The sequence below is a fragment of the Mobula hypostoma genome, chromosome 25, assembly GCF_963921235.1.
Source record: "Mobula hypostoma chromosome 25, sMobHyp1.1, whole genome shotgun sequence".
Lineage (NCBI taxonomy): Eukaryota > Metazoa > Chordata > Chondrichthyes > Myliobatiformes > Myliobatidae > Mobula > Mobula hypostoma.
The window spans coordinates 9034104-9058348 of NC_086121.1; the positions used below are offsets into that span (position 1 = coordinate 9034104).

The 24245-nt window shown below is 41.3% G+C and overlaps 1 protein-coding gene and 1 non-coding gene across 12 annotated transcripts in view; both read left to right on the top strand.

Moving 5' to 3' along the window:
• kif1b (kinesin family member 1B) overlaps positions 1–24245 on the top strand; it is a 275068-nt gene that overhangs the window by 154044 nt on the left and 96779 nt on the right. For 9 of the 11 annotated variants that reach the window (XM_063033346.1, XM_063033349.1, XM_063033347.1 and 6 more), the window contains 3 exons: positions 2639–2722; positions 3725–3905; positions 5733–5805. In XM_063033346.1, the coding sequence (XP_062889416.1) occupies positions 2639–2722; positions 3725–3905; positions 5733–5805 (338 nt within the window). Of the gene's footprint in view, positions 1–2638; positions 2723–3724; positions 3906–5732; positions 5806–11305; positions 17157–24245 lie in introns of those variants that run through there. The other 2 variants (XM_063033357.1, XM_063033356.1) reach the window with 1 other exon arrangement.
• Positions 4135–4241, top strand: LOC134338030 (U6 spliceosomal RNA). Its single transcript, XR_010016122.1, has one exon. It is a non-coding gene; the product is annotated as a U6 spliceosomal RNA (small nuclear RNA).

Genomic DNA, 24245 nt, shown 5'->3' on the forward strand with positions numbered 1-24245 from the left:
TTGTATCTTTCATTTCCATGACTACCTTTATTAACTACCTCACAGGTTTATATACTTATATTAGTTGTCCCTCAGGCACCACTGTTCCAGAGAAAGCAATCCAGGTTTGTCAACCTCTCCTCCTGGCTAATACACTCCAGTCCAGGCAACGTCCTGGTGAATCTCTTCTGCATCCTCTCCAAAGCCTTCCCATAGTGTGGCAACCAAAACTGCACATAGTACCCTAAACGTGGCTAAAACAAGCATGACAGATGAAGTTTAAAGATTAGTTTTATTTGTCAAATTGAAGCATCAGAACACAGTGAAAAGTGTTGATTTGTGTCAACAACCATCACAGTCTGAGGATGTGCTGTGGGCAGCTGGCAGAAGTTGCCATGCTTTCTGTGCCAACATTGCATGCCCACAACTTACTAACTCTAGTCTGTATGTCTTTGGAACGCTGGACGAAATTAGAGCACGGGGAACGCACAAACTCTGTACAGGCAGTGGTGGGAATTGAACCCAGAGTGGTAATTGCTGGCGCTGTAAAGCGATTATGCTAACCGCTATGCTACCATGCTGCACCGTGACTTGCCAACATTTATACTCAATCCCTGAGTGATGAAGGCATACGTAAAGTACACCTTCTTGCCACCTCTTCATGTTGCCACTTCAAGGAAGTTGAACTCATCCGTAGAACCCTTGGTAGATAGGTGCTCCAATGTTCCTACTATTTAATTTATATTTTCCTCTTGCATGTAATCTCTGAAACCGTGTCATCCCTCACTTATCTGCCACTTCTGAACCCACATTTCCAACTGATTTGTATCCTGCAATATCCTTCAACAACTACCTTACTATCTGCTGCTCCTCCCAATTTTCCTATCATCTGCAAGTGTGCTAATCAGACCATGTGCATCAAGTCATTAATATAACCAACCACCAAGGTCCAAGCACTGTTTCTTATGGAACGCCACTGCTCACAGACCTCCAGTCAGGGAAAACACCACTCCACCACTCACCTCTGTCTGAGGCCAACTTACCAACCGGACATGGATACACTAAGACTTATTCATCTAGACCAAGGGTTCCCAACTTGGGGTCCGTGGCTTAACCCTTGTTTAATGGTCTTGGTCTGAGGCATAAAAAGAAGGTTGGGAAGCCCTGTTCGAGACCAAAGGGAAGCGGGGGGAAAATTCATGCTTCCACATGTAATATGTAAAATGTAACATGTAATTTATTACATTTCACGAGAGGCACAACAGCGTAGTAGTTACCACAATGCTTTACAGCGCCTGCTGTAAGATCGGAGTTCAATTCCCACTGCTGTCTGTAAGGAATTTGGATCTTCTCCCTGTGACTGCAAGGGTTCTGTCTGGGTGCTCCAGTTCTCTCCCACATTCCAAAGACCTACAGTGAGGTAGTGAGTTGTAGGCAGGCAATGGCAGCAACTCAATCTACAAGATTGACTTGATCAACTGAAATCTACAGCACATTACAGGCCCTTCAGCCCCAAATATTGTGCCAACCATGCAACTTACTCTAGAAACGGCCTCGAATTACTCTTCCTCTAAGAAAAATATATGGATTAAATTACAGTTGTCTTTAAAGGTGCTGTATGTTTTTTTTTGGGCTCCCCCACTATAATCCTTGGACTGTTTTGGTCATCGATGTAAATTAATGCATTTCACTGTATGTTTTGATGTATGTGTGACAAATAAAGCTAATCTCTAATATCTTCAATCTTTATGTGAGTAAAACTTTGATGCCCAAATGGTACTTCATGATACCAAGTTTTAAAATTGCTTACCTGGTTACAGAGTAGACATGGTCGGTGGTTTTGGACACCACGTGTTGGATGTGATTTTACTCTCCAAGTCAGTAACCACTACAACGTAGGTGATTCTGAATCTGAAGCTAGAGGGTAATGGTCACTGGTTGGATTGTCCTTGGTGTTCTAGTCATGATCCAAGAGAAGCTTTAGAATGGGTGTTGCTTTTTTTAAACCAAGTGTGATGTAGCCACACATTTCCTGTGGTCACTTTTCTCGGTAGCATTAATCAATGGGCATTTCTATCATGTTGTGACCAAAATCATCTCAGCTGCTTAGCTGGCATTTAATAGAAGTTAGTCCAGCAGATCCAAGGAGGTACATTTTGCGTATTTAGGGAAGTGATTCTTTTCTCCATTTTAAATGGAGCAGTTGACAATTCTCTTTGTTTTACTGCCCATTACACCACTGGCATTTAGGGCGGTAATAAAGGTCCTCTGTCTCTGACGGTGTTCAGGGCTTCCTTCATCACGTCAGTAGCTTCCCCTCAGTTTTCACCACTGTTGGTCAGGCAGATCCCAGGCGGAGACTCAGGAGTACCATCCTACTCGGATGTAGGACTCTTCGTTGCTGTCTCTGTAACAATTTTGTTTGCCCAGTCAGGATTGTTCGCCTTGAGCTGAGACCCCTGAACCTGGAGGAATGGTGGACCACCCTTAGTCTGGCCTCTTCCCCTTGACCCTACCAAGAGCCAAAGCGTAAAATCCTGACTCCAGGTAGCATAGCTCTCTGGGTCACCGACGCACGCATGCCTCCAAACCATGACAATGTTGTGGTCCTCTTGGAAGTGGCAATCCTTTGAACTGATTTTGTTTTTCTCTCATACAGTTATTGTAACTTTGGTGCCCTGTGAAGGATCAGAAACATATGTGAATGGTAAACGGGTCACCAATCCAGTAAAACTGCGTTCAGGTAGGCGAAGGATCGCTCTTTTGTGTTTGTGTTTCATTTCTTATGCTTTACCATAGAAATCTGCAGCACATTAGGGGCCCTTCAGCCCACAACATTCTGCCAACCATGCAACTTACTCCAGAAACTGCCTCGAATTACCCTTCCTCTAAGAGAAATATATGGATTAAATTACAGACACGAGGAAACCTGCAGATGTTGGAAATTCAAGCAACACACACAAAAAATGCTGGTGAACGCAGCAGGCCAGGCAGCATCAGTCTGAAAGATAGTCCTGACGAAGGGTTCCGGCCCAAAACGTCGACTGTACCTCTTCCTATAGATGCTGCCTGGCCTGCTGCGTTCCACCAGCATTTTTTTGTGTGTGTGGATTAAATTACAATTGTCTTTAAAAGTGCTGTATTTTTTTTTCTACTGTGACATGATACGGGGGGGGGGGATGGCGTTGAAGTTTCCTTTTCCACCAGCTGTACCCTCCCACTGTCCAAACCACCCGGCGGTTTCTTGTCATCCTTGACCAGTGTTTGATCCTGACCTTTGGTGCTGTCTACGTGGTGTCTGCAAGCTCCCTTTTCCACAGTTGCTTCTGTTTCCCTGTCACAGACGGCTGTGGACGCCAAGTCCTGGGGTATATTTAAAGTTGGGGTTGATCAGTTCTTGATTAGTCAGGGTGTCAAAGGTTATGCAGAGAATTGGGTTGAGAAAGAATCAGCCTTAATGAAATAGTGGAGTAGACTTGATGAGCTGAATGACCTAATCCTGGTCCTATGTCTGATGGTCCTGTTGCATCTCTTTTAGATCCTGAGGAATTGATTTGCTCTGTTGTAGGTGGGTGGTAAGACAACAGATGGGTACATGGGAGAATAACCTTCTGCACCCTCTCTGTGGTGTTTTCATTTTCCCTGCCTCTGAAAAGACCAGGACTTTGAATATCTGTATTAATAATTTACCCACTCAAATATCAACTGTCTGGAGTCTGAGATTGTTGCTTCCCGCTTGCTTCAGGGAATCGTATTATCATGGGCAAGAACCACGTGTTCCGATTCAACCATCCTGAGCAGGCACGTGCTGAGCGAGAGAAGACCCCGTCTGCTGAGACCCCCATCGAGCCCGTTGATTGGGCTTTTGCCCAGCGCGAACTTCTTGAAAAGCAAGGCATAGATATGAAGCAAGAGATGGAGAAAAGGTAATAGTAGACATACTGGACGTGTGGATTTCCTCCGGGTGCTGCGGTTTCCTCCCACGTTCCAAACACCTACCAGTTAGTAGGTTAACAAGTCATTGTAGATCGTCCTGTGATGAGGCTGGGGTTAAATAGGTGTGGCTCGTTAGGCTGGAAAGGCCTGTTCCACACTGTATCTCCAAATGAAAATAATGCAGCACATTTATCTTCAGAGATAAAGTTTGGGTTAAATTTGCTCACTTTGGCAGCACATATACTAAATTTGGGACGATACAGAGAAGATTAGCATGGCCCCTGCATAGGGATAATGCACAAATTCGTGAGGTATTCCATATTTGTCTTTGTGTGCAGTTTTTCATTGATTCTGTTTATTTAGTTGTTGTACCATGACTGCCCGCAAGAAAATGAATCTCAGGATAGTGTATGGTGACATCTGTGATAATAAATTTACTTTGAACTTTTGAATTTTGGGGCTTTCCAGAAGGGTGGCATTGATGGAGGAAGTAGATCTTGTGTCAAAGTCACCCATGCACAGATGAGTTATGTTTTACTCGGAAGTGCATGTCACTGCCTCACCACCATTAAGCGCATCAACAAGGAGTGCTCATCAAAGACCCCCACCACCCAGGCCATGCTCTCCTCTCACTACTACCATCAGGCAGGAGGTACAGGAGCCTTGGGTCCCAAACCACCAGGTTCAGGAACAGTTATTACCCTTCAAACCAACAGGCTCTCGAACTGGCGTGGATAACTTTACTTACCTCAACACTGAACTGATCACTCAACACATCCTATGGATTCACTTTCAAAGACTCTACAACTCATGTTCTCAATATTATTTATTGATTTATTTGTTTGTTTCTTTTCGTATGTGCACACTTTGTCTTTTACACATTGGTTTTCTGTCAGTCCTTGTAGCTTTTCATTGATTCTATTGTGAAGAAAATGAATCTCAGGATAGTATATGGTGACATAAATTTGACTTTGGGAAGGCTGGAATTTATTCACCCGCCATTGGCCCCCAAATTGTGATGCTTGCTAGGCCATTTCAATCTTCAGTTCAGAGTGAGCACATTATAATCACATAGCCCCTTAAGCCTGCTCTGCCACTCCATATCATCAAGGTTGATCTGTTTGTAATCTCAATTTCCATTACCTTTCATGTAACAATTCAAAGTATTTATTATCAAAGAATGTATGAATTATACAACCGTGAGATTTGTCTGCTTGCAGGCAACTGCAAAGCAAGAACTCGAAAGAACCCAATTTAAAAAAAAGACCAAACCCCCCCACTGCGCATAAAAAGAGGAAAAAAAACACAAATCATGCAAGCAGTAGAAGCTTCACTCTGCTTCAGGCCTAGATCTCACTGCGCTGTTTTACCTCTACTTTAAAAATATTCAGGGATTATTGCTTGTTGAGGAAGGGAGTTCCAAGACTCGTGATCCTAAGAGGAAAACAATTCTGTTTCAAATGGGCAATCTCTTTAGCCCTAGTTAAAGATGCACCCACAAGAGAAGGCATCCTCTCCTACACCCCCTCAGGATATTCATAATTTTTATCATCCATGTTCCACTAGATTTGAAGCCTAGACTGTCCATCTTCTCTTCAAACAACCATCCGTTCCAGGCTTTAGTTTGTGGCATAACAGTAGTATAGTGGTTAGCATTGACGCTATTACAGCAGTAGCGACAGGTTCAATTCTTTGCTATCTGTAAGGAGTTAGTACGATTACTGTCTGCTGGTGTTTTAATGAACTTTCAGATCTCCCTGTCACACGGCAAGAAGTGGTTCTGAAAAATCATATTTCACACATTTAATCCTCCACAGACTTCAAGAGATGGAGATCCTTTATAAGAAAGAGAAGGAGGAGGCCGATCTACTTCTGGAACAACAGCGCTTGGTAAGGGTTTTTCCTTCCCTTAATTCTAACATTTCTTGTGTGTTGGATGTTTTGTACTCCATCGTTCTGGCCTGAAGTGAGTGGATTGTTCATGCTTGCTTTGTTGACTTCTACTAATTTGCTCCCTCTTTTACCTTTGAAGTTTCATTGTGCTCTTTGCCGTGAGTGCTGAAATGGATCATTTAAGACTGCATGGTACAATCCACTTCTCTTGCATGGGACTTGATCTTCCTTCTTGGCCTTCTAGGACCATAACGATTCTGCCATCCTTCAGCAATATGCAATGGCAGGTCTTTATTCAGGGACGGTTGGGGGTTATGTACTCGACAGTTGCTTTTGGCTTATGAGATAATTAATATGAAGGTGCTCTGTTCTTGAAGAAAAGTAATATTGCAAAACAAAACTACTGTAAAATTGAAGTAGATTTACTTTTACATAAAGTTCAGCTTTAGAAATAGAGCTTAAGATGAATATTTATAGGGACAAGATAATTTAGTGCTTAACAAATGTGAATATTGGTCAGATACTTTGTAATTGAGGTGTGAGTGACAGCTGGAATTTGAGATTGTTTATTGTCATTCTTCAATACTCAAGTGTAAAGGAGAATGAAGTGATTGTTTCTCCAGACCTGATGCAGCATAAAAACACAATTAAGTATAAATGACACTCTAAACAACATAAATAGCAATAAAAAAAACCACAGCAAGCATAAAGAACACAATAGTGTTTATAGTCAAACCACCTTTCATTTCATCCTTTCAAAACTGATATTTAACAGTGCTGTTATACTGATAGTTGTTTTATTAAAATTGTACAGTAATGGCCTTAGGGATTGATTTTTGCAGTTGCTATTAAGGTGGAAAGAAAATGGGAACAAATTGGGATTGGGCCTAGATACCTCAGGTTCAGATTTATATGTCACATGTATATCAAAACGTAGTCTTCTCGGGCCCTTAGCTTCCAGTGGAGCATAGGCCATTGATAACCTCCCGTCTCCATCGTCCAAGTCGATGGTATGTTTGGAGTTCATCATTGTATCTATTGTACAGGGGTTGACCTATATAGTTTCACCAGAGCCCTGTTGGCTGGCCCTGTCCGTTTCCACCTTTCACGCCGGGGGCGTAGGGTTGGACTTTGAGAGGCCAAACACACGGTGAAATGCATCATTTGCGTTAACAACCTAAGAAAGTGCAGGGGGCAGCCTGCAAGCGTTGCCACGTTCCGGCGCCAACAGAGCCTGCCCACGGTGTTCAGCAGAACAACAACAAAATAACAACAGCAAAACATGCTCCTTTCCCAATCTCTCACCCATGAGTCTTTACTGATGGATGAAATTATCCTCCCATAAGCCCCTCCCTGTTGGAAATCTTCAGAAAGTCACTGCAGAAAACTGTCCTAGATATGAGTAATCTGTCTAGGAGAAGCTGAAAGATGTTTGGTGAGTGTGCTGAAACATACCAAGCGTGCAGCTGTAGGAGGCTGAACTCTTCTTGGTGTCTGAGTGTTGTGTGACCAGAGAATGCTTCACACTGAATGTGGATACTTGAGATGGAAACTTTTTCTCCAGCCCTATTGTCCCTCTTCCTAATGTATACAAACATTTAAAACAACAGGAAAGTATATAGTCTGCCCCTCCCCCACAACTCAACTCATGTAGAATGGACCATGGCCTGATCTTCAATCTATGCTGAAGTAACTGGCTTCTAGCAATGATTATATGGCTACGTGATGGGGGCAGAGGTGATATTGGTCAGATAGCAGCCCCCTGGTTACTGATTGGAGTACTCAGATTTAATAAACGTGGGTTTGCTCCTTGTGGCCATCTTTGCCAATGTGCAGTCAAGACAACGTCCATTTGTATGAAATCAAAGCCCATCAAGCAAAGTCCAAAACCTTCAGTTGAGGCATGGATTACCCCTCTACATTTTATTTTAAAAAGTTATAAACAGCAGCATTATTGGTGATTTTCCCTTCAGTTAATGTTTATAAATTCGTACTTCAAGCAACACTTTAGAAAACCATATATTTAATCTCGTGGAACTGCATAATTTCTAGCTGTTCAAGTAATTGGCCTAAGTTCATGTTTATTACATGAAAAGTCATCACTGCAAAAAGTACAGGCTGAAAATTGTGTACATTTGTAAATTTGGGTTCTGATTCATTGCTCAAGAGAGATGCTGGTAACACATTGTGAGAATGATTCTGCCTTTTGTTGCCTGCTTTGAACAGTTCTGCAGAAGGCAGTGGCATTTTCCAAACTTTGGACAAAAAGGAAAATTCAGTGCACATTTTCAAAGCCTCGCTGTGCACAGTGTTCATTCTGCTGTGCCTGATTGCCCTTGTAAAGCAACTGAAGAAAGAATAACTGCAGTGTGTAGTTGATATTTTCAGAGGTTACCAATTAAAATCTTTGCTTCAATGATTTTTCCTATATATTTTAAAAAAAGCCCTTTGAAAAAAATTCATCTTGATAAAAAAACTTCTTTTTAGTTAAAGGGTAAATGTTAAGCTTGTAGCGCCAGGCAGCAGGTACCGAAACCAGATCATGTGAAGAGGCTTGAATCAAAAAGTTTAAAGTGACATGAATTTCTAAACCCCTCCCCCCAACATAAATGGTGCATTGTTACTGTTATTCAGTTTAGCCTTGCCATTCACTTGTCCTACTGCTAGCTGCTATTTCTGAAAGGATGTGCACTGTTTAAGTAAATGTTGAAAAGGAACAAATTGTGCTAAACATCCTTTTCGTTAACATTTAATAATATAGAATTCGAAGAAATCTCATTAACCTAAGTGTTCATGTAAATTGTGCGAGACTCAATAGAGGATATTTTGTATGCAGTTTCCATCTGCTAAATGGATTAGCTTGAGAGCTTTAAAGTGAATTCTGAGTTCAAGGTCAAGTTTAAAAAAAGGCTCAATTGTTGTCCAGTTACAGTATTTGATAAAGTTTAATTGATTGTTCGATGTAGCTCTTTAGTAATTGATTATTTTTAAGATGGGAGCAGGAAATTACTTTAACAAAATCTGGCAATATCTCATTTTAAAATGAAATACTGAGGCAAATCTGAAATTCTGAAGTTTAGGATTTTAAACATTTCGACCATTTTAAAAATGTTTTTATAATGTGTAGGTGAGCATTTGTTTTTTCCAGTGATTTTTATCTTGCCCGTTTCACCTGACAATAGCAATAGTTGCCTCTTTTAAGACAGTAGCATATTGATGCCTAACTACTTAAGTAATTCTTACTAACTTATTACTTAAGTAGAACAGATGGATCTAGGAATATTGGTCCATAATTCCTTGAAAGGGGTGTCACAAGTAGAGAGGATCTTAAAGAAAGCTTTTGGCACATTGGCTTTCATAAATCAAAGTATTGAGTACAGGAGTTGAGATGTTACGTTGATGTTGTATAAGATGTTGGTGAAACCTAACTTGGAATAATTTATGCAGTTTAGGTAGTCTAGCTACAGGAAAGATAGCGATAAGATTGAGAGTACAGAGAAAATTTACAAGGATGTTACCAAGACTGGAGGACCTGAGTTACAGGGAAAGGTCAAATAGGTTAAAACTTTATTCACTAGAGTGCAGGAGAACGAGGGGAGATTTGATAGAGGCACACAAAATTGTGCGGGGGATAGATAGGGTAAATGCAAGCAGGCTTTTTCCACTGAGGATGGGAGAGACTAGAGGTCATAGGTTAAGGGTGAAAGGTGAAATGTCAGAGGGCGGTTGTGGGTGTGGAGCAAGCTGCCAGCAGAAGTGATGAATGCGGGTTCGATTGCAACATTTAAGAGAAGTTTGGTCATGTGCATAGATAGGAAGGGTATGGAAGGTTATGGTCTGGGTGCAGATCGATGGGACTAGGGAGAATAATACTTCAGCACGGACTGGATGGGCCAAAGGGCTTGTTTCTGTGCTCTATGACTACTTGTTTCAATATATTAATCTTCTGGATGGTTTGAATTTATGATGTTCATTATGAATTATTGTACCTAACATTTAAAAGTAGACTGTTAGTGATAAATGTAGACTTGATCTCGTCCTTCCCAAAGTTTTAAGAGTTGGTAGAATCTCATTCTTGCTTTAACACAAATCCTAAATAATTAAAAATGAACACACACAACCCATTTTGGAATTTTTAGAATGTTGCAGGATTAAATTAATACAAAGCAGTCTGCTAAAGTTTTTGGCAAATTTTGGTCAATGCATTTTTCATGAAATTATTCACTCAATTACTTCACTGTTTTTAGATGGTGCCAGTTGTGTAGAGGAGTGACATAAAACAAACTTGTGGTCAATGGATTACAAACGACTCTTACTCATTCCCTTTCCTGCAAGGATGAGAAGCTACTTAATTAACTTATCTTGCCTTTGTTTCAGTAACAAGACAAGCATTGGCTGCTCGGAACTTAACTGCATTTGTATGTGCACCTGCATACTAACCCATTTTAACTACGTGCATTTGACATCTACACCACACTTTTGTATCTTGACATTAAAATGGAGATTGCAAAGAGACATTCACTTTTTTTGCATGTTTGTAGCATGTCTTGGGCGCAGCTTTGAAATTAAGAAAAGGGAAAAAAAGATTAATTTGTCTGAATAAGTGGTAAGGGAGTTTCATATATCATGCAATTAAAAGGTGAATTTTTAATCTTTTTGTTTTCCCTTTCATCACTTTTTTGTCAAACATCTACAGAATTGTGGTGCAAAATATATGAAAAATCTGATTTGTTTCTGCAAATATTTTTGCATGTGTAAGGCGTAGAAAGGTCTGCCCACAGTGAAACCCTAACAAGTACCTCAAAGGAGGAAGAAAACGTGAAGCTGTAGTCACATGCTGTTAAGTTTAAAATGCAGAGTTGCTTTGACAGGGTAGATTGTACGCAAGACCATAAAACATAGGAGCAGAGTAAGGCCATTTGGCCCATCGAGTGTGCTGTGCCATTTCATCATGGCTGATCTATTTCCCTCTCAGCTGGAATCTCCTGCCTTCTCCCTTCAAGAATCTATCAGCCTCTGCCTTAAATATACCCAATGACTTGACCACTACAGCTCCTTTGGCAATTAATTCCAAAGGTTCTCCACCCTCTGGCTAAAGGAATTCCTCCTCATCTCTGTTCTAAATGGACACTCCTCTGTTCTGAGTCTGTGTCCTCTGGTCCTGGTCCCCACTATAGGGAGCATCCTCTCCACACCCACTCTATCGAGGCCTTTCAACATTTGATAGGTTTCAATGATATCACCCTTGGGCAATGCCTTGTTGAGTTCAAAAATATTTGCGAAAACATCTCCTTACTTTTGAATTTCTGGACCATAATTCTGTGTTTGATTTTTATGCCAAAAGCTTTGAGCATGTGTTCACCTAATTCCATTATAGTTCCTCCCCCCCACCCTCATGTTTTCTTCATAACTTTAGTTATTTTTGTTTTTATTCCATTTGAATTTTGGGTTTAATTTTAATTTTGGTTGTTTTGGGGCATTTTGGTTTTTTTTAAAGGATGCAGACTCTGATAGTGGGGATGATTCAGACAAGAGATCTTGTGAAGAGAGTTGGCGGTTGATAACCTCCCTGCGAGAAAAGCTGCCCCCCAGCAAGTTGCAAACCATTGTAAAAAAGTGTGGCCTGCCTAGCAGTGGGAAAAAGCACGAACAGATCAAAGTTTACCAGATTCCCAAGCGACGTAAAATTACCAAAGACCCAAAGTGGGTGACGTTCTCAGACCTTAAGATCCAGGCTGTGAAGGAAATTTGTTACGAGGTGGCTCTGAATGATTTCAGACACACTAGGCAGGAGATTGAGGCTCTGGCGATTGTTAAAATGAAGGAGCTCTGTGCTGCCTACGGAAAGAAGGATCCCAATGAGAGAGAGTCGTGGCGAGCTGTCGCCAGGGACGTGTGGGACACGGTCGGCGTTGGAGAGGAGCGGATCGAAGATGTGGCGTCCACCGTGAAAACTCCCAGTGATGTGGATGTCCTCAAGTGCCATGTAGACAAACTTGAAAACATCCTGCAGGAGGTGAAGCAGCAGAACAGCACGAAGGAGGAAGAGATTAAAATTCTGCGGAACAAAATGCTGCAAATGGAGAAGGTTTTGCCGCTGCAGCCCGGGAAGCCGGCTTCGCCCGAAGAGGAGAGCGAGGACGCCGGGCGCCGGAGCGGCAGCGGCGGAGAGAAAGGACTTGGCGAGGATCAGATGACCAAGGAGGAGAGGGTCTCAAAGTTGATGAGCGAGGATCCGGAGTTCCGGCGGGGGCGGCTGCGCTGGATGCGGCTGGAGCAGATCCGCTTCAAAAACCTGCAGCAGCAGGAGATCGCGAAGCAGCTGCGGCGGCAGAGCGGGCCACACAGGTTTATCCCGCCGCAGGACAGGAAGCTGCGCTTCCCCTTCAAGAGCAACCCCAGCCACCGAAACTCCTGGAGTCCCGGCACCCACATCATCATCACAGACAAGGAGGCTGTGGAGTTTGTGGTGGAGAGGGGCCCGAAGGAGGAGGAGGAGGTGGTGGTGGTGGGCGGCGCGGAGGAGGAGGGCGTCGACGTCGAGAAGAAGCACGGGCGTGAGCAGCCTCAGCCGTGGCGCCAGCACGGGCCGGGCAGGGGACACAACCCCAACCAACGCAACAGGCAGCAGCACCACCACCGAAACGAGCAGCAACCTCGCTGGCGCAGCAACTCCTTCAACAGCGGGCAGAACCGGACCTTGCGTCGGCAGGCCTCGAACTCGACCGAATCATTGCCATCGTCTGACGGCCGGCAGACGCCCGAGTCCCCCACGCACCACCAGCGGCGCCTCCACCAGCAGCCCTGCCACTACTACGGCGGCTCCTCGGAGAATTGCTTTCATGCCGTCGAATACGTGAGAACTGACAGGCCCCACCACAGCCATTTCACCACCCCGCCGAGGATGCGCCGCCAGTACTCGGCGCCAAACCTAAAAGCACGAGAAACAACTGTGTAGATGCACTTGACCAGTGGAACGTACCTGACATCTCCCCTCACACCCTCTGCCAAACCAGCCGAGGCCTTGCCGCAGCCAACCATCCTTCAAGAGCTTCCAATGTGTCAGGCTGTGGATCCTCCTGAATTCAAACAGTGGATTTCTGTGCATTGTAAATTTTGGGAAACGAAAAGGCCAGGTCTACTACAGCTGTCATTCTTTTTTTTGGGTCAGTCAGTCATCAGACATGATTACCTTTGTCATTTAGAAAGCTGGCAGCCTAATTAACGTGCTGAACATTGGCATTTGTTTTTGACAGTTGCTAATTGGTCAGTGCACCTATCTTTTTATTTTAAAATCCAATTTTTCCCCGTTTTTACTCAGTTGAGAACTGAGTGGAAGGATTTTAATATTTAAGTTTTGTCAATCATCAAATTACTTGCCAAGCTGACAAAAAAAGGAGCACAAGCAGTTAACATCTAATCCTTGGAAAACTGACATGTCTTAATTTTGACTTTTGATACATCTAGGAGAACCCCCCCCCCACCAAATATAATTGTTAAACTCCATCTCAGAATGATTTCACTCCTTCACATCGCCTTTCAGATGTTTTTCTTCAGACCATAAGAAATAGGAACAGAATTGGGCCATTCGGCCCATTGAGTCTGCTCCAGAATTCAATCATGGCTGATTATTTACTTTCTACAAGTCTGCCTCATAAACTCGTGTCCTTTTCACAGGTCCAAATTGAACTTTAATTTTTAAATGGAAGTCCAAATGTTGCCACTATTGTGTTTTTTTAATTTGAGGGGAGGAATCTTTTATTTTTTGTGGGAGATCATTGTAGATTGCTGCTGAATTTTTTTGAGATCACTTGTATTCAATCAAAATGAGCAGGTATTATTTTGTATTTAATTTCTGTATTTGGGCAGCTGGTTAAAGAGTAAAGTGGTGTAGTGAAAGAATTTGACAACACGACTCCTTAAAAATACAGGTTTACATACCTAAAATTAAAGCATGTAAAGATTTCCCCCCCTTCATAACATAAAACGTAACTCTGTTAAGTGTTTAGCATAAACTATTTGCAATTTTAAAAATGTGTCAAAAATACTGTATGTTTTTTTTTACGTATTTTCTTTGATATGTATCCTGGGTAAGCTGACTGAAAGGCTATAAGAGTAAAATTCCAACAATCCAGCAACCTTGGGACTTTGATAGTGCTGATCTATCTAACTTTTTGGACTTTTGGATGTCACTCTTTGATTTTTTTTTTAATTTACTGAGATACAGCACTGAATAGGACCTTCCAGCCTTTCAAGCTGCACTTAGCAATCCCTTGATTTAACCCTAGCCTAATCACGGGACAATTTACGATGACCAATTAACCTACCAGTCTTTGGACTGTGGGAGGAAACCTACAAGGTCCACAGGGAGAACATACAAACTCCTTACAGGCAGTGGGGGAAATATACCCAAGCAAACTTTTATTGTTGTTCCTTTCCACACCTTGTGGCGATATGGGTGACAACCTTAGCGTTTCTTTAGCATTTGTCTGTTTCTTTTTTACGAGGCTGAGTTGCTGGCTCGATGCTCAATCCGGCACGATGGAAAGCGTGCAAGGAGCCAGCCGGATCCGAACCTGGGACCCTTGCCGCAAGGTGTGGTGCAGATGGCACTACACCACTGGCTGGCTAAGCAAACTTTCATTTCAGTTGTTACCATATTACATAGTGGAATAATAAATCTTACAGTGAGCTTGGTGACTTTAAAAAGGAGCAGGAAATATATGAACACTCTGGAACCTGGTTTCAGCCACACATAAGAGTATAAGACATAGGAGCAGAATTAGGCCATTCAGCCCATCGAGTCTGCTCTGTCATTTGATCATGGTTGATTTATTATCTCTCTCAACGCCATTTACAAAATAACTAAATGAGAACTGTAATTAATTTCCTGTTCATGACACACGGCTATATGGCCAGTTAACTCCTCTTCACTTTTGTGGTTGGGATTACCAATTCTGAATGAAATGGATCAATGATTGGTTAACTCAGTTCACTGGGATAATTAGGTGTAATGACTGCTTCACTCCTGTTTAGAGAAACATGGCAAAATTCTGGAGGAACTCAGCAGGTCAGACAGCATCAATGGAAATGAATAAACAGTTGACATTTTTGAAGGGCCACGGCCCAAGACGCTGACTATTCATTCATTTCCATAGATGCTGCCTGATGTGCTGAGTTCCTCCAGCATCTTGTATGTGTGTTGCTCTGGATTTCCTGCTCCTGCAGAATCTCTTGTTTCATATCCATGTTCCTGAGCACTGGTGTTCTGGATGCTTACTGTTCATCCTACTTGATCTCTGCACCCTCAGATCGTAATATCCAATGGCTGCACCAAGCAATCTGATGCTGGATTATCGGAGTTTTACTCTTATTGCCTTTCAGAATTTGGTTTTGTTTAATGAAGATTAAATGGCTTGAGTTTGAGAACTTGGTTCAAGATACCTTTTGAAGACTTTGTATATTTTGATGTCAGTGACTCCAAGAAAGTTGGGAAAAAGCAGTCAGAAAGGAACTTGTAATGTGCCTTATCTACTTTAATACAGAGTAGCAAACTAGTAACATGTTGTAGTCTGAACTCATTTCAGAAATTGTGATCACTTTCCTTTCTTGTAAAGAAGAAATGTTAGAAATAAGTAGCTTCTCCATTTTTCATATACGTTTCATTTCAGTGATCTGATTAAATGTGCCTTCAATACCATAACAGTATTTGAACTTCATGTTTTAAACAAATTAAAATAAATTACCATGTACTTTAAATTTAGAATCTTTCTATCCAACTAATGCAAATCATTTTGGTACTAGGCACTTCCTCCTTGAGCATATTGGTATTTTTTAAATAAAAATCTTCATCCCAAAATATTGGAAGAATGCTTTCAAAACCTTAAATTTTCAGACCTGGCATTTGTGGGATTCAATTCTGGAGACTGTAGTTTAAGTGTGGGCTTTTTTTAAAAACTCAGTTTTCTAAAGCTTGTGGGTTTTTTTCTCTGGGTCCCAATTTAATCACATTAAGACTACATTTTGGTTTAATCTGTTCTATCGCTTAATATATGAATGAGGGTTGTGAATAACGTAAACGATGGAAGGCAAGTGAAGCTCCCTATGGAAAGAGTTTTGATTTGGCTCGATTGAAGTTAGACATAGGGTTGTTTAAGTAAAACTTCCTTCAATTTGTTAATGAGCATGTTATTATTTCCTTAACTATATGCATAATTAATATTCTTTAAAATTAATATACACTTGCTTATTTCTAATGTCTGCCTCAATTCATTTTGAATATTCAAAAATTATTAATCTTTATGCACTAGAAGCTTTGCATTGTAGTTTTGCAATTTGATGCCTTTTGTTATGTTTCAAAAGAAGTTTAATAATTTCTCTTTTTTAGCATTGAGATTGTCTGATTTCAGTTATTAACTTCCAAAGAATTGATTAAGTGGACTTGATAGACTAAAACAAAATTTCTGACTTTGGATAAAGGACATAATTAGTAAAGTTAATATTGTCTCAACATCAGTTCTCAATTATTTGAGAATAACTTCGTATATGTTAAGAGAAATTATCTATGCAAGGTCAATCTAGAATAATTACATTCTTGGATTACTTGATGAAGTTTGAACAGCTGCTGTATTGTATAGTGTTTCATTCTTATTTACTGACAATACGTTATACATTTATATTTTTAAATCATGATGCTGTCTGGGAGAGTGCAGGCTCATTTAACTAACACAGTAAAAGTCCTTTGATTCATGTGCACTCTGAAAGGTGTAGAGTTTCTTAAGAACTTGAAGTGCCCACAGTACCTCCAAAGCTACAGATTGACCGGTGTCTTCCTCCAAACTCTTTTCTAATATATCCTGGTTTTAAAATGTCCCATCTTCCAGCATCACCATTACTGTTAGTAAGAAAGTTTATGTTGACCTTAATAATGATGCATGTAGCTAGTTTTGTTTCTTCAATTAGCTAATTTTTTTTTAAGTTGCCACTGGTCTAAAATAATGTAGATCGATTTTAAGGAAACGGTGCTGGTCTGTTTCTTGTACCGAGAAAGGGACACTTTCTCCTCCTGTGGATGGGTCGTGTATGTTTTAAAAATGGGTCTTTGTGGACAACCTTACATCATAATAAGGTTTTTAGTGTGCTTTAAGAATTAATTCAATAAAGGATAACATTGATTGTATCCAGATTGTTTTCTAATATTGTAAATTTGTGAGTATTTTCATAACTTTGCAATCACAATGACTGTGATCTGACTGATGCCTTCTATGTAGTATCAGTTATTTTCTGGTTGTTGTCTATACATTGTGCCCAGTTCAGACTTATGTTTGAAGGTTTCAGTCAAATAAAGTGCGGAGTTTTCATGTTTGTGTTGGTCTTTCTCAGTATAATGCTCATAATCTTTATAGAACTTTTTGCACTGCTGGGCTTGAACTTGCTGGACTGACTTTGCATTGGCCCTTATACTGTTGAACATCTGAGAAATCAGAGTCAGGTTTAATATCACTCTCATCTGTCTTGAAGTTGTTCTTTTGCGGCAGAAAATATACATTTATGTTGTTGAGAAATATTCTAGGATGCGCCCTCATCAGTGAGATAACCTGAGGTCATCGGGTGTTTTCGGTTTTTCAACATCAGACACCACCGCCCAGGTGACCCAGCCAGGGTTGATCAGACTTCCCAGCTCCATTGGTCCCCGGGTAACACCTTAGGCAGAGGGAAAGAAGCTGTTCTAAGACATTGAATGTGTGTCTTCACACTCCTGTACCTTCTCCTAGATGGTAGCAATGAGAAGAGGGCATGTCCTGGGTGACGGAGGTCTTCATTGACGGATATCGCCTTTTAAAGATGTCCTCTGCTGGGGATGCTGGTGCCCACGATGGAGCTGGCTGAGTTTGCAACTTTCTGCAGTTTTTCTGATCCTGTTCTGCGGCTTCTTCATACCAGACAGTGATGCAACCAGTCAGAATACTCTCCACAGTACATCTGTAGACATTTGCTAGAGTCCTTAGTGACGTATCAAAGCTCCTCAAACTCCCAAAGAAATGTGTGCAAACAATAATAGTTTTGGAATCTAAATTTAATTTTCCTTTTTTGTTTTGCTATTCATCATGATTAAATTTAACCATTTTCAAAGTCCTAAAGGGTTTGAAACAAATATGACAATATTTAGTGCCAGGCAAAATGGTTTTGCTGTTTTTTCAACTCAAATAATTGCTTTTTATGCAGAAGTTTACTCAATTTAAGAATTTATATAGCATAAAGGAGAGATATTTCTATCTTGTCATTGAAAGCTAACTAAGACAGGAGCAGTGAATAATTTATTATGCTTCAAGTCATATTTTCATTTTTGTTTGACTCGTAGCTGAGCCGGAAAGACAGTAAGACAGAAATATAACAGAGCCAGGAGGTTAAATAGTTGCTATGGCCTTTGAATTTGTGCACTAATATTTCTGAAATGGCCCCCTCGTTTTCTTGAAATTGCTGAAGTCGCTGAAGAAATTTTGTGAAGAAACTGATCATCTGGTGTAAAGTAAGTTGATTAAAAAATTAAGTGGTGGGGTAAATAGAATTTATCCAAGCACCCAGCTTTATATTGTCAGCACAACTGTCCCATCTTTTTGTCCAAGTCATTAATGTAGCCTGCATGAGTAGCCAGGGATCCAGCATGGCCTGGGTTGCCCTCACTCAGGGTGAAAGGATATTAGTACTTGTTCATTTCAACTGCTTTCTGACCTTTACACAGCCTCGATCTGTGTTATTATATGTTGCCCGGAACACCATGTCCTTGGGCAGCTCATTAAAGGGTGTTACTCAAAACAGGGAACTTGAAAGGTTAGATACATTAGGGAAATTAAGAGACTCGAAGATAGAGTCATAGAGGACTACAGCACAGATACAGGACCTTCAGCCCATCTGGTCCATGCTGAACTATTATTCTGCCTAGTCCCGTCGATCCAGACCTTAGCTCTCCATATCCCTCCCATCCATGTACCTATCCAAATTTCTCTGAAATGTTAGTTGAATTTGAATCCTCCGCTTCCACTGGCAGCTTGTTCCACACTCTCACCACCCTCTTGAGTGAAGAAGCTCCTCCTCATGTTCCCCTGAAACAGTTCACTTTTCACCCATGACCTCTAGTTTTGGTTTCACCCAACCTCTGTGGGGAAAAGCCTGCTTGCAAGGGCACATGGTTGACAAAATAAGATGGAGGGCTGTGTGGGAGACGAGAGGTAGATTGATCTTAGAGTAGATTAAAAAGCTGGCACAACATTGTGGGCCAAAGGGCCTCTGCTGCTCTGTGGTGTTCTATGAAAGAATCTTTTGAAACTGCAGATATCAGAATCAGGTGTGTTATCACTGACGTGCTGTGAAACTTACTGTTTTGTGGCGGCACTACAGTGCAAGACATAAAAATTACTATAATTTACAATAAAATAGTGCAAAAGTTGAACAGAGTGGTCGTGTTTATGGGTTCAGAAATGGTATGGAGATTGATAACCCAGTTGTGATCCTCAAAATTCTCTAGAACTTGTCCAACACTATTTCTCCTATGTAAAACCATAACGATTTTGTTTAACATAATTATTTTCCAAGTGCTTCTTTATCCTTGATAGCTTCAGACATTTTCCCGTCTGCTGGTACCAGGCTTGTCCCTAAAAAAAAAAGCACATCAAATAATTTTCCAACTTCAATCAGCCTTGTAAGCAGTATTTCCTTTTGCTGAAGTATAGTGTTCATAGCCGTGGTTTTTTTTTAACAGATTTTAAAGAACCAGTTTGTCCTAACCTCGAAACATAACTTGTCCCTTGCAAAAACATCAGGGTGTATCTGGACTCCCTCGAATGGATGAAAGTTGTTTCATAAAATGACAATATCAAAATACCCTCAGGTTTTATGATTTTTAAAAAAATCTTTCATAAGATGATGCTACTGCCAAAGCTGGCACCTAAAGCCCTTGAGAAGTGGTGGTGGGGGTAAGCAGTCTGTGCGTTGACGATATTCCCGTGGCACTGTTCCTAATGCCGGCTGGTGGCGTAGTGGCACCAGCGCTGGACTTTGGGCCGGAAGGTCCCGAGTTCGAATCCAGCCGGCTCCTGTGCACACTTTCCATCCATGCTGGGTTGAGCATCGAGCTAGCAACTGGACCTCGTGAAAAAGTAATTGCCTGCTACAGAAACATCAGCCTATGCTCTCTCGTGAGTTGAAAGGCAATTTCTTGTTCTCACTGTTCCTAGTGAGTTTCAGCAGTAGTGAAGAACCAGTGGTTGCGTCCATGCTAGGATGGGATGTTACTTGGAGTGGAACTCGTGGGTGTTGCCCCTTGCCCTATGAAGTGTCCACTGTCTGCAGGCTCAAACCAGGAGCTGGTAGGATATATTGCATCAGCATGGATGAGCTCAGCTGCTTCAATGGTAAAGTAGCATGAGGACACCCAGACACACACACAGCAGCCCACAGGCATACAGCCCTCCACCTCTCCAGCCCTACTGTGGTGTTTGACATCTATAGAATGAATAGCGGTGATTACCCACGGCTCCACCTGAAGCCATGATCTTATCCAGCTGGTAGGGCAGCAGCAGGAGCAGCCATCATCACAGACCCCCACTATCTAGGCCATGCTTTCTTCTCATTGCTGCCGTTTCGAAGAAGGTACAGGAGTCTGCAGGAAAATGTATCTCAGAGTAGTAAGTGTACTTTGATAATAAATTTATTTTGACCTTTAAGCAACTGCTGCCTGCTGTAGGTCCCCCCCCACTGTTCCCCTTCAAGTGACATCGTTTCTTCTTCACCACGCCATCACTTTCATCCATCTCCTGGAGCTCCCGGCTAAGTAACTCTGGGCATACCTTCACCACATGCACTGTCAATGGTTCCGTAAGGCTGCTCACCACCATCCTCCGCTGGGAATGGGTATTAACCGCGTCTAGTAGATGAATAAAAAGAAATACGACTGGTAACAGAATCAGAAGTTGATATTGGAATGTTTAAATTGATTTAGTTGTTTCAAAGTTTATTTTGTTTATGAAAATATTGGTATCATTGACTTCTGACTCCAGGCCAGTGCTGCAGTTTCGAATTCAAAAGCTGCATGGTAATGTTGCAGCTCTGTAAAACTCTGGTTAGAACACACTTGGAGTATTGTGTTCAATTCTGGTCGTCTCATTATAGGAAGGATGTGGAAGCTTTTGAGAGGCTGCAGGGGAGATTTACCAGGATGCTGTCTGAATTGGAGGTCCAGTCTTATGAGGATAGGTTGAGTGAGCTCAGGCTTTTCTCTTTGGAGCGAAGGAGGACGAGAGGTGACCTGCTAGAGGTGGATAAGACGGGCAATTGGATAGCCAGAGGCTTTTTTCCAGGGTGGAAATGGCTAATATAAGAGGGCTTAATTTTAAGGTGATTGGAGGAAATTTAGGGGTAGGGGATATTAGAGCAAAGGTTTTTACAGGGTGGGGGGTGTGTGAAATGTGCTGCCAGAAGTGATGGTAGTGGCAGATATATTATGAATATTGTAGAGACTCTTAGATAGACACGTGGATGGGAGAAAATGGAGGAGGGAAGGGTTATGTTGTTAGAGTAGGTGAAAGAGTTGGCACACATCATGGGCTGTAGTATTCTACATGTTCCAAATGAACACATTCCAACATTTTGGTTAAGTAATTGAGTTAGACTGCACATTTTAATGTAGTCTAGTTTTTATTTAAATTTACAAAGCTCCTCTTTCTCAAATTACAAAGGCAAACTGATTTTGTTCTCTAGAATTTTCAGATACATGAATGTGAAGTGAAATTTATTGTTATTTAACTACATACTTGTATATTACCATATAACGTATATAGAAATGAGACAAATTTCTCCAAACCAGGGTGTAAGAGCACAGTGGTACACATAACACATGTAACACACTATAATTTATGAAGGTAAGGATAAAATCTACAGATGAATCAGACATAAATTACAAACTAAAATGCATTAATATTAAATATTGCAAGGTACCGAACAGATTAATCAGTGATACTTTGAATACGATGCGGCAAGGAGTTCAGAAGCCTCATGACCTGGCGGAAGAAACTGTTTCTCATCCAGACCATTCTTGTTTTTATGCATCAGAGTCTCCTGTCTGATGGTAGAAAGTCAAAGAGGAAGCTGGATGGATGGGTGGGATCCTTAACAATACTAAGGGCCCTGATAAGTTACCCCGATGGATGGTAGGGAGATCCCAATAATCCTCTCAGCTGTTCTCACAGTGCTTTGTAGGAACTTCTGGTCCAGTGCTCAACTGCTCCCATAACAGATGGAGATGCATCTTGGTGCAATTTTAGAAAGTCATGGGGTGATGTGTTTGAAGTTTTGAAGATAACTCATCACCACCGACAGGTCAGAAACTATTACTGCTGGTTGGAGAGTTTTGAACTCAGGTGCCTAGGCTAAGAATTGCTAGGAGATGGAAAGAAATGATGAAGATGGGCAAGTGCAGGTTCTAATGAAGGAGAAGACACCAGTTTAGAAGTGCATTTGCACAATGAGCAGAATATTGAAGTTTTACAAAGAGGTTCAGAGGGACCGAGCAACCAAGTACAAATGAAGAATTTGGCATCAGTTTTCTGAGAGAGTTTAAAAACATTCAGTTTGTTATCCTAAGGAGGCCATTTTAGAAGATCAAGTTCAAGTTTATTGTCATACAGCCATACACACGTATACAGCTAAACAAAACAATGTTCCTCACGAACCAAGGTGTAAAACACAATACATATCTTGCACGTAAAATGATATCAGCAGAATAATATTAGTAGATAATAAAAAAGAAAGTATTCTGTAGATGTACAAGTGGGTGGCGCGGTAGTGTTGTGGTTAGCACAATGCTTTACAGTACCAGTGACCTAGTTTCAATTCCCACTGCTGTCTGTACGTTCTCCCCGTGACTGCGTGGGTTTAGTCCAGGTGCTGCGGTTTCTTCCCACAGTCCAAAAACGGTTAGGTTAATTATTCATTGTAAATTGTCTCATGATTAGGCCCGGATTAAATCAGGAATGCTGGGTGGTGTGGCTCGAAGGGCCTGGTCCACACGGTATCTGTGGTCAGTGATGTTGTGGGGATGGAACTGGACTCTCTGACGGTGGTGTCTGAAAAGAGGATGCTGTCCAAGTTGCATGCCATCTTGGACAATGTCTCCCATCCACTACATAATATACTGGGTGGGCACAGGAGTACATTCAGCCAGAGACTCATTCACCGAGATGCAACACAGAGCGTCATAGGAAGTTATTCCTGCCTGTGGCCATCAAATTTTACAACTCCTCCCTTGGAGGGTCAGACACCCTGAGCCAATAGGCTGGTCCTCGACTTATTTCCTGGCATAATTTACATATTACTATTTAACTATTTATGGTTTTATTACTATTTATTATTTATAGTGCAACTGTAATGAAAACCAATTTCCCCCGGGATCAATAAAGTATGACTATGACTATCTCAATAAACAACTAAGTTGGCAGAAAGTGCGTACGCGACATATAGTTAAATATGCAACAGTATAATAAAGGTTCAAAGGTTCATTTTATTATCTAAGTATGTATGCAGAATACAGCTCTGAGATTTGCCTTCTCCAGATAGCCGTAACATATAGAAAACCGTAGAAGCAGTTGAAAGAAAGACATCAATACTGGCGCTGACATAAATACTGTGTATTAGGTGGTAGCAAAGTCTTAAGGCTAACCATTACTTAGTGTAATTCGTGCAGCCTAATAGCATGAAGAAGGTAAATTTTAGACAATAAACAGAGACACAGACATTATGGAAGATGTACCACATACTGTACCATGAACTTTTGGAAGTGATTAGTTAAGTTAACATTGTTTAGCATTTTAATTGGAGCCCCAGAGTCTTGGAAGAGGTACTTTCAGTCATTCAGAGAGTGAGCTCTGATGTCTGGGACTTAACTGAGTTTGAGACCAGTTTTCTGAGTTGATGCCTCCGCCGGGCTGCCTATTAATGCCATGCCAGTGTGAAGTAGAGTTTGAAGGTAAATTCACTTTTTATCTTATCCTGGGTGCATGCTGCGATCTTGTATCTGTTTAGTGTTATTTAATTATCTTTTTAAATAAAGTGTATGCTAGAAATCCAGCGTTGGGCTCAGGCCTTCAATTTGTACATCAGCCTCATCAGTGCCGGAGCCTTCTCTCATTGGAAAATGCGTGGATTTTGGATATTAATATTGAAGTGGCCTCCAGTTCCAATGAGAAATATTCTAATATTTAATTGCATTTATTCTGATCTCCTGAGGTAGAACTTTCTATGTGTGAATAGACTGTAATTAGTATGGTTTGTAATGTCTTAATAGACTTGTAGAATTAAATACTATGATAAAGCAACTGTGAAGATTACCTATCCAAATGTAAAATCAGATTTGTATTAATTGCTTATTATAATTAACTACCAAT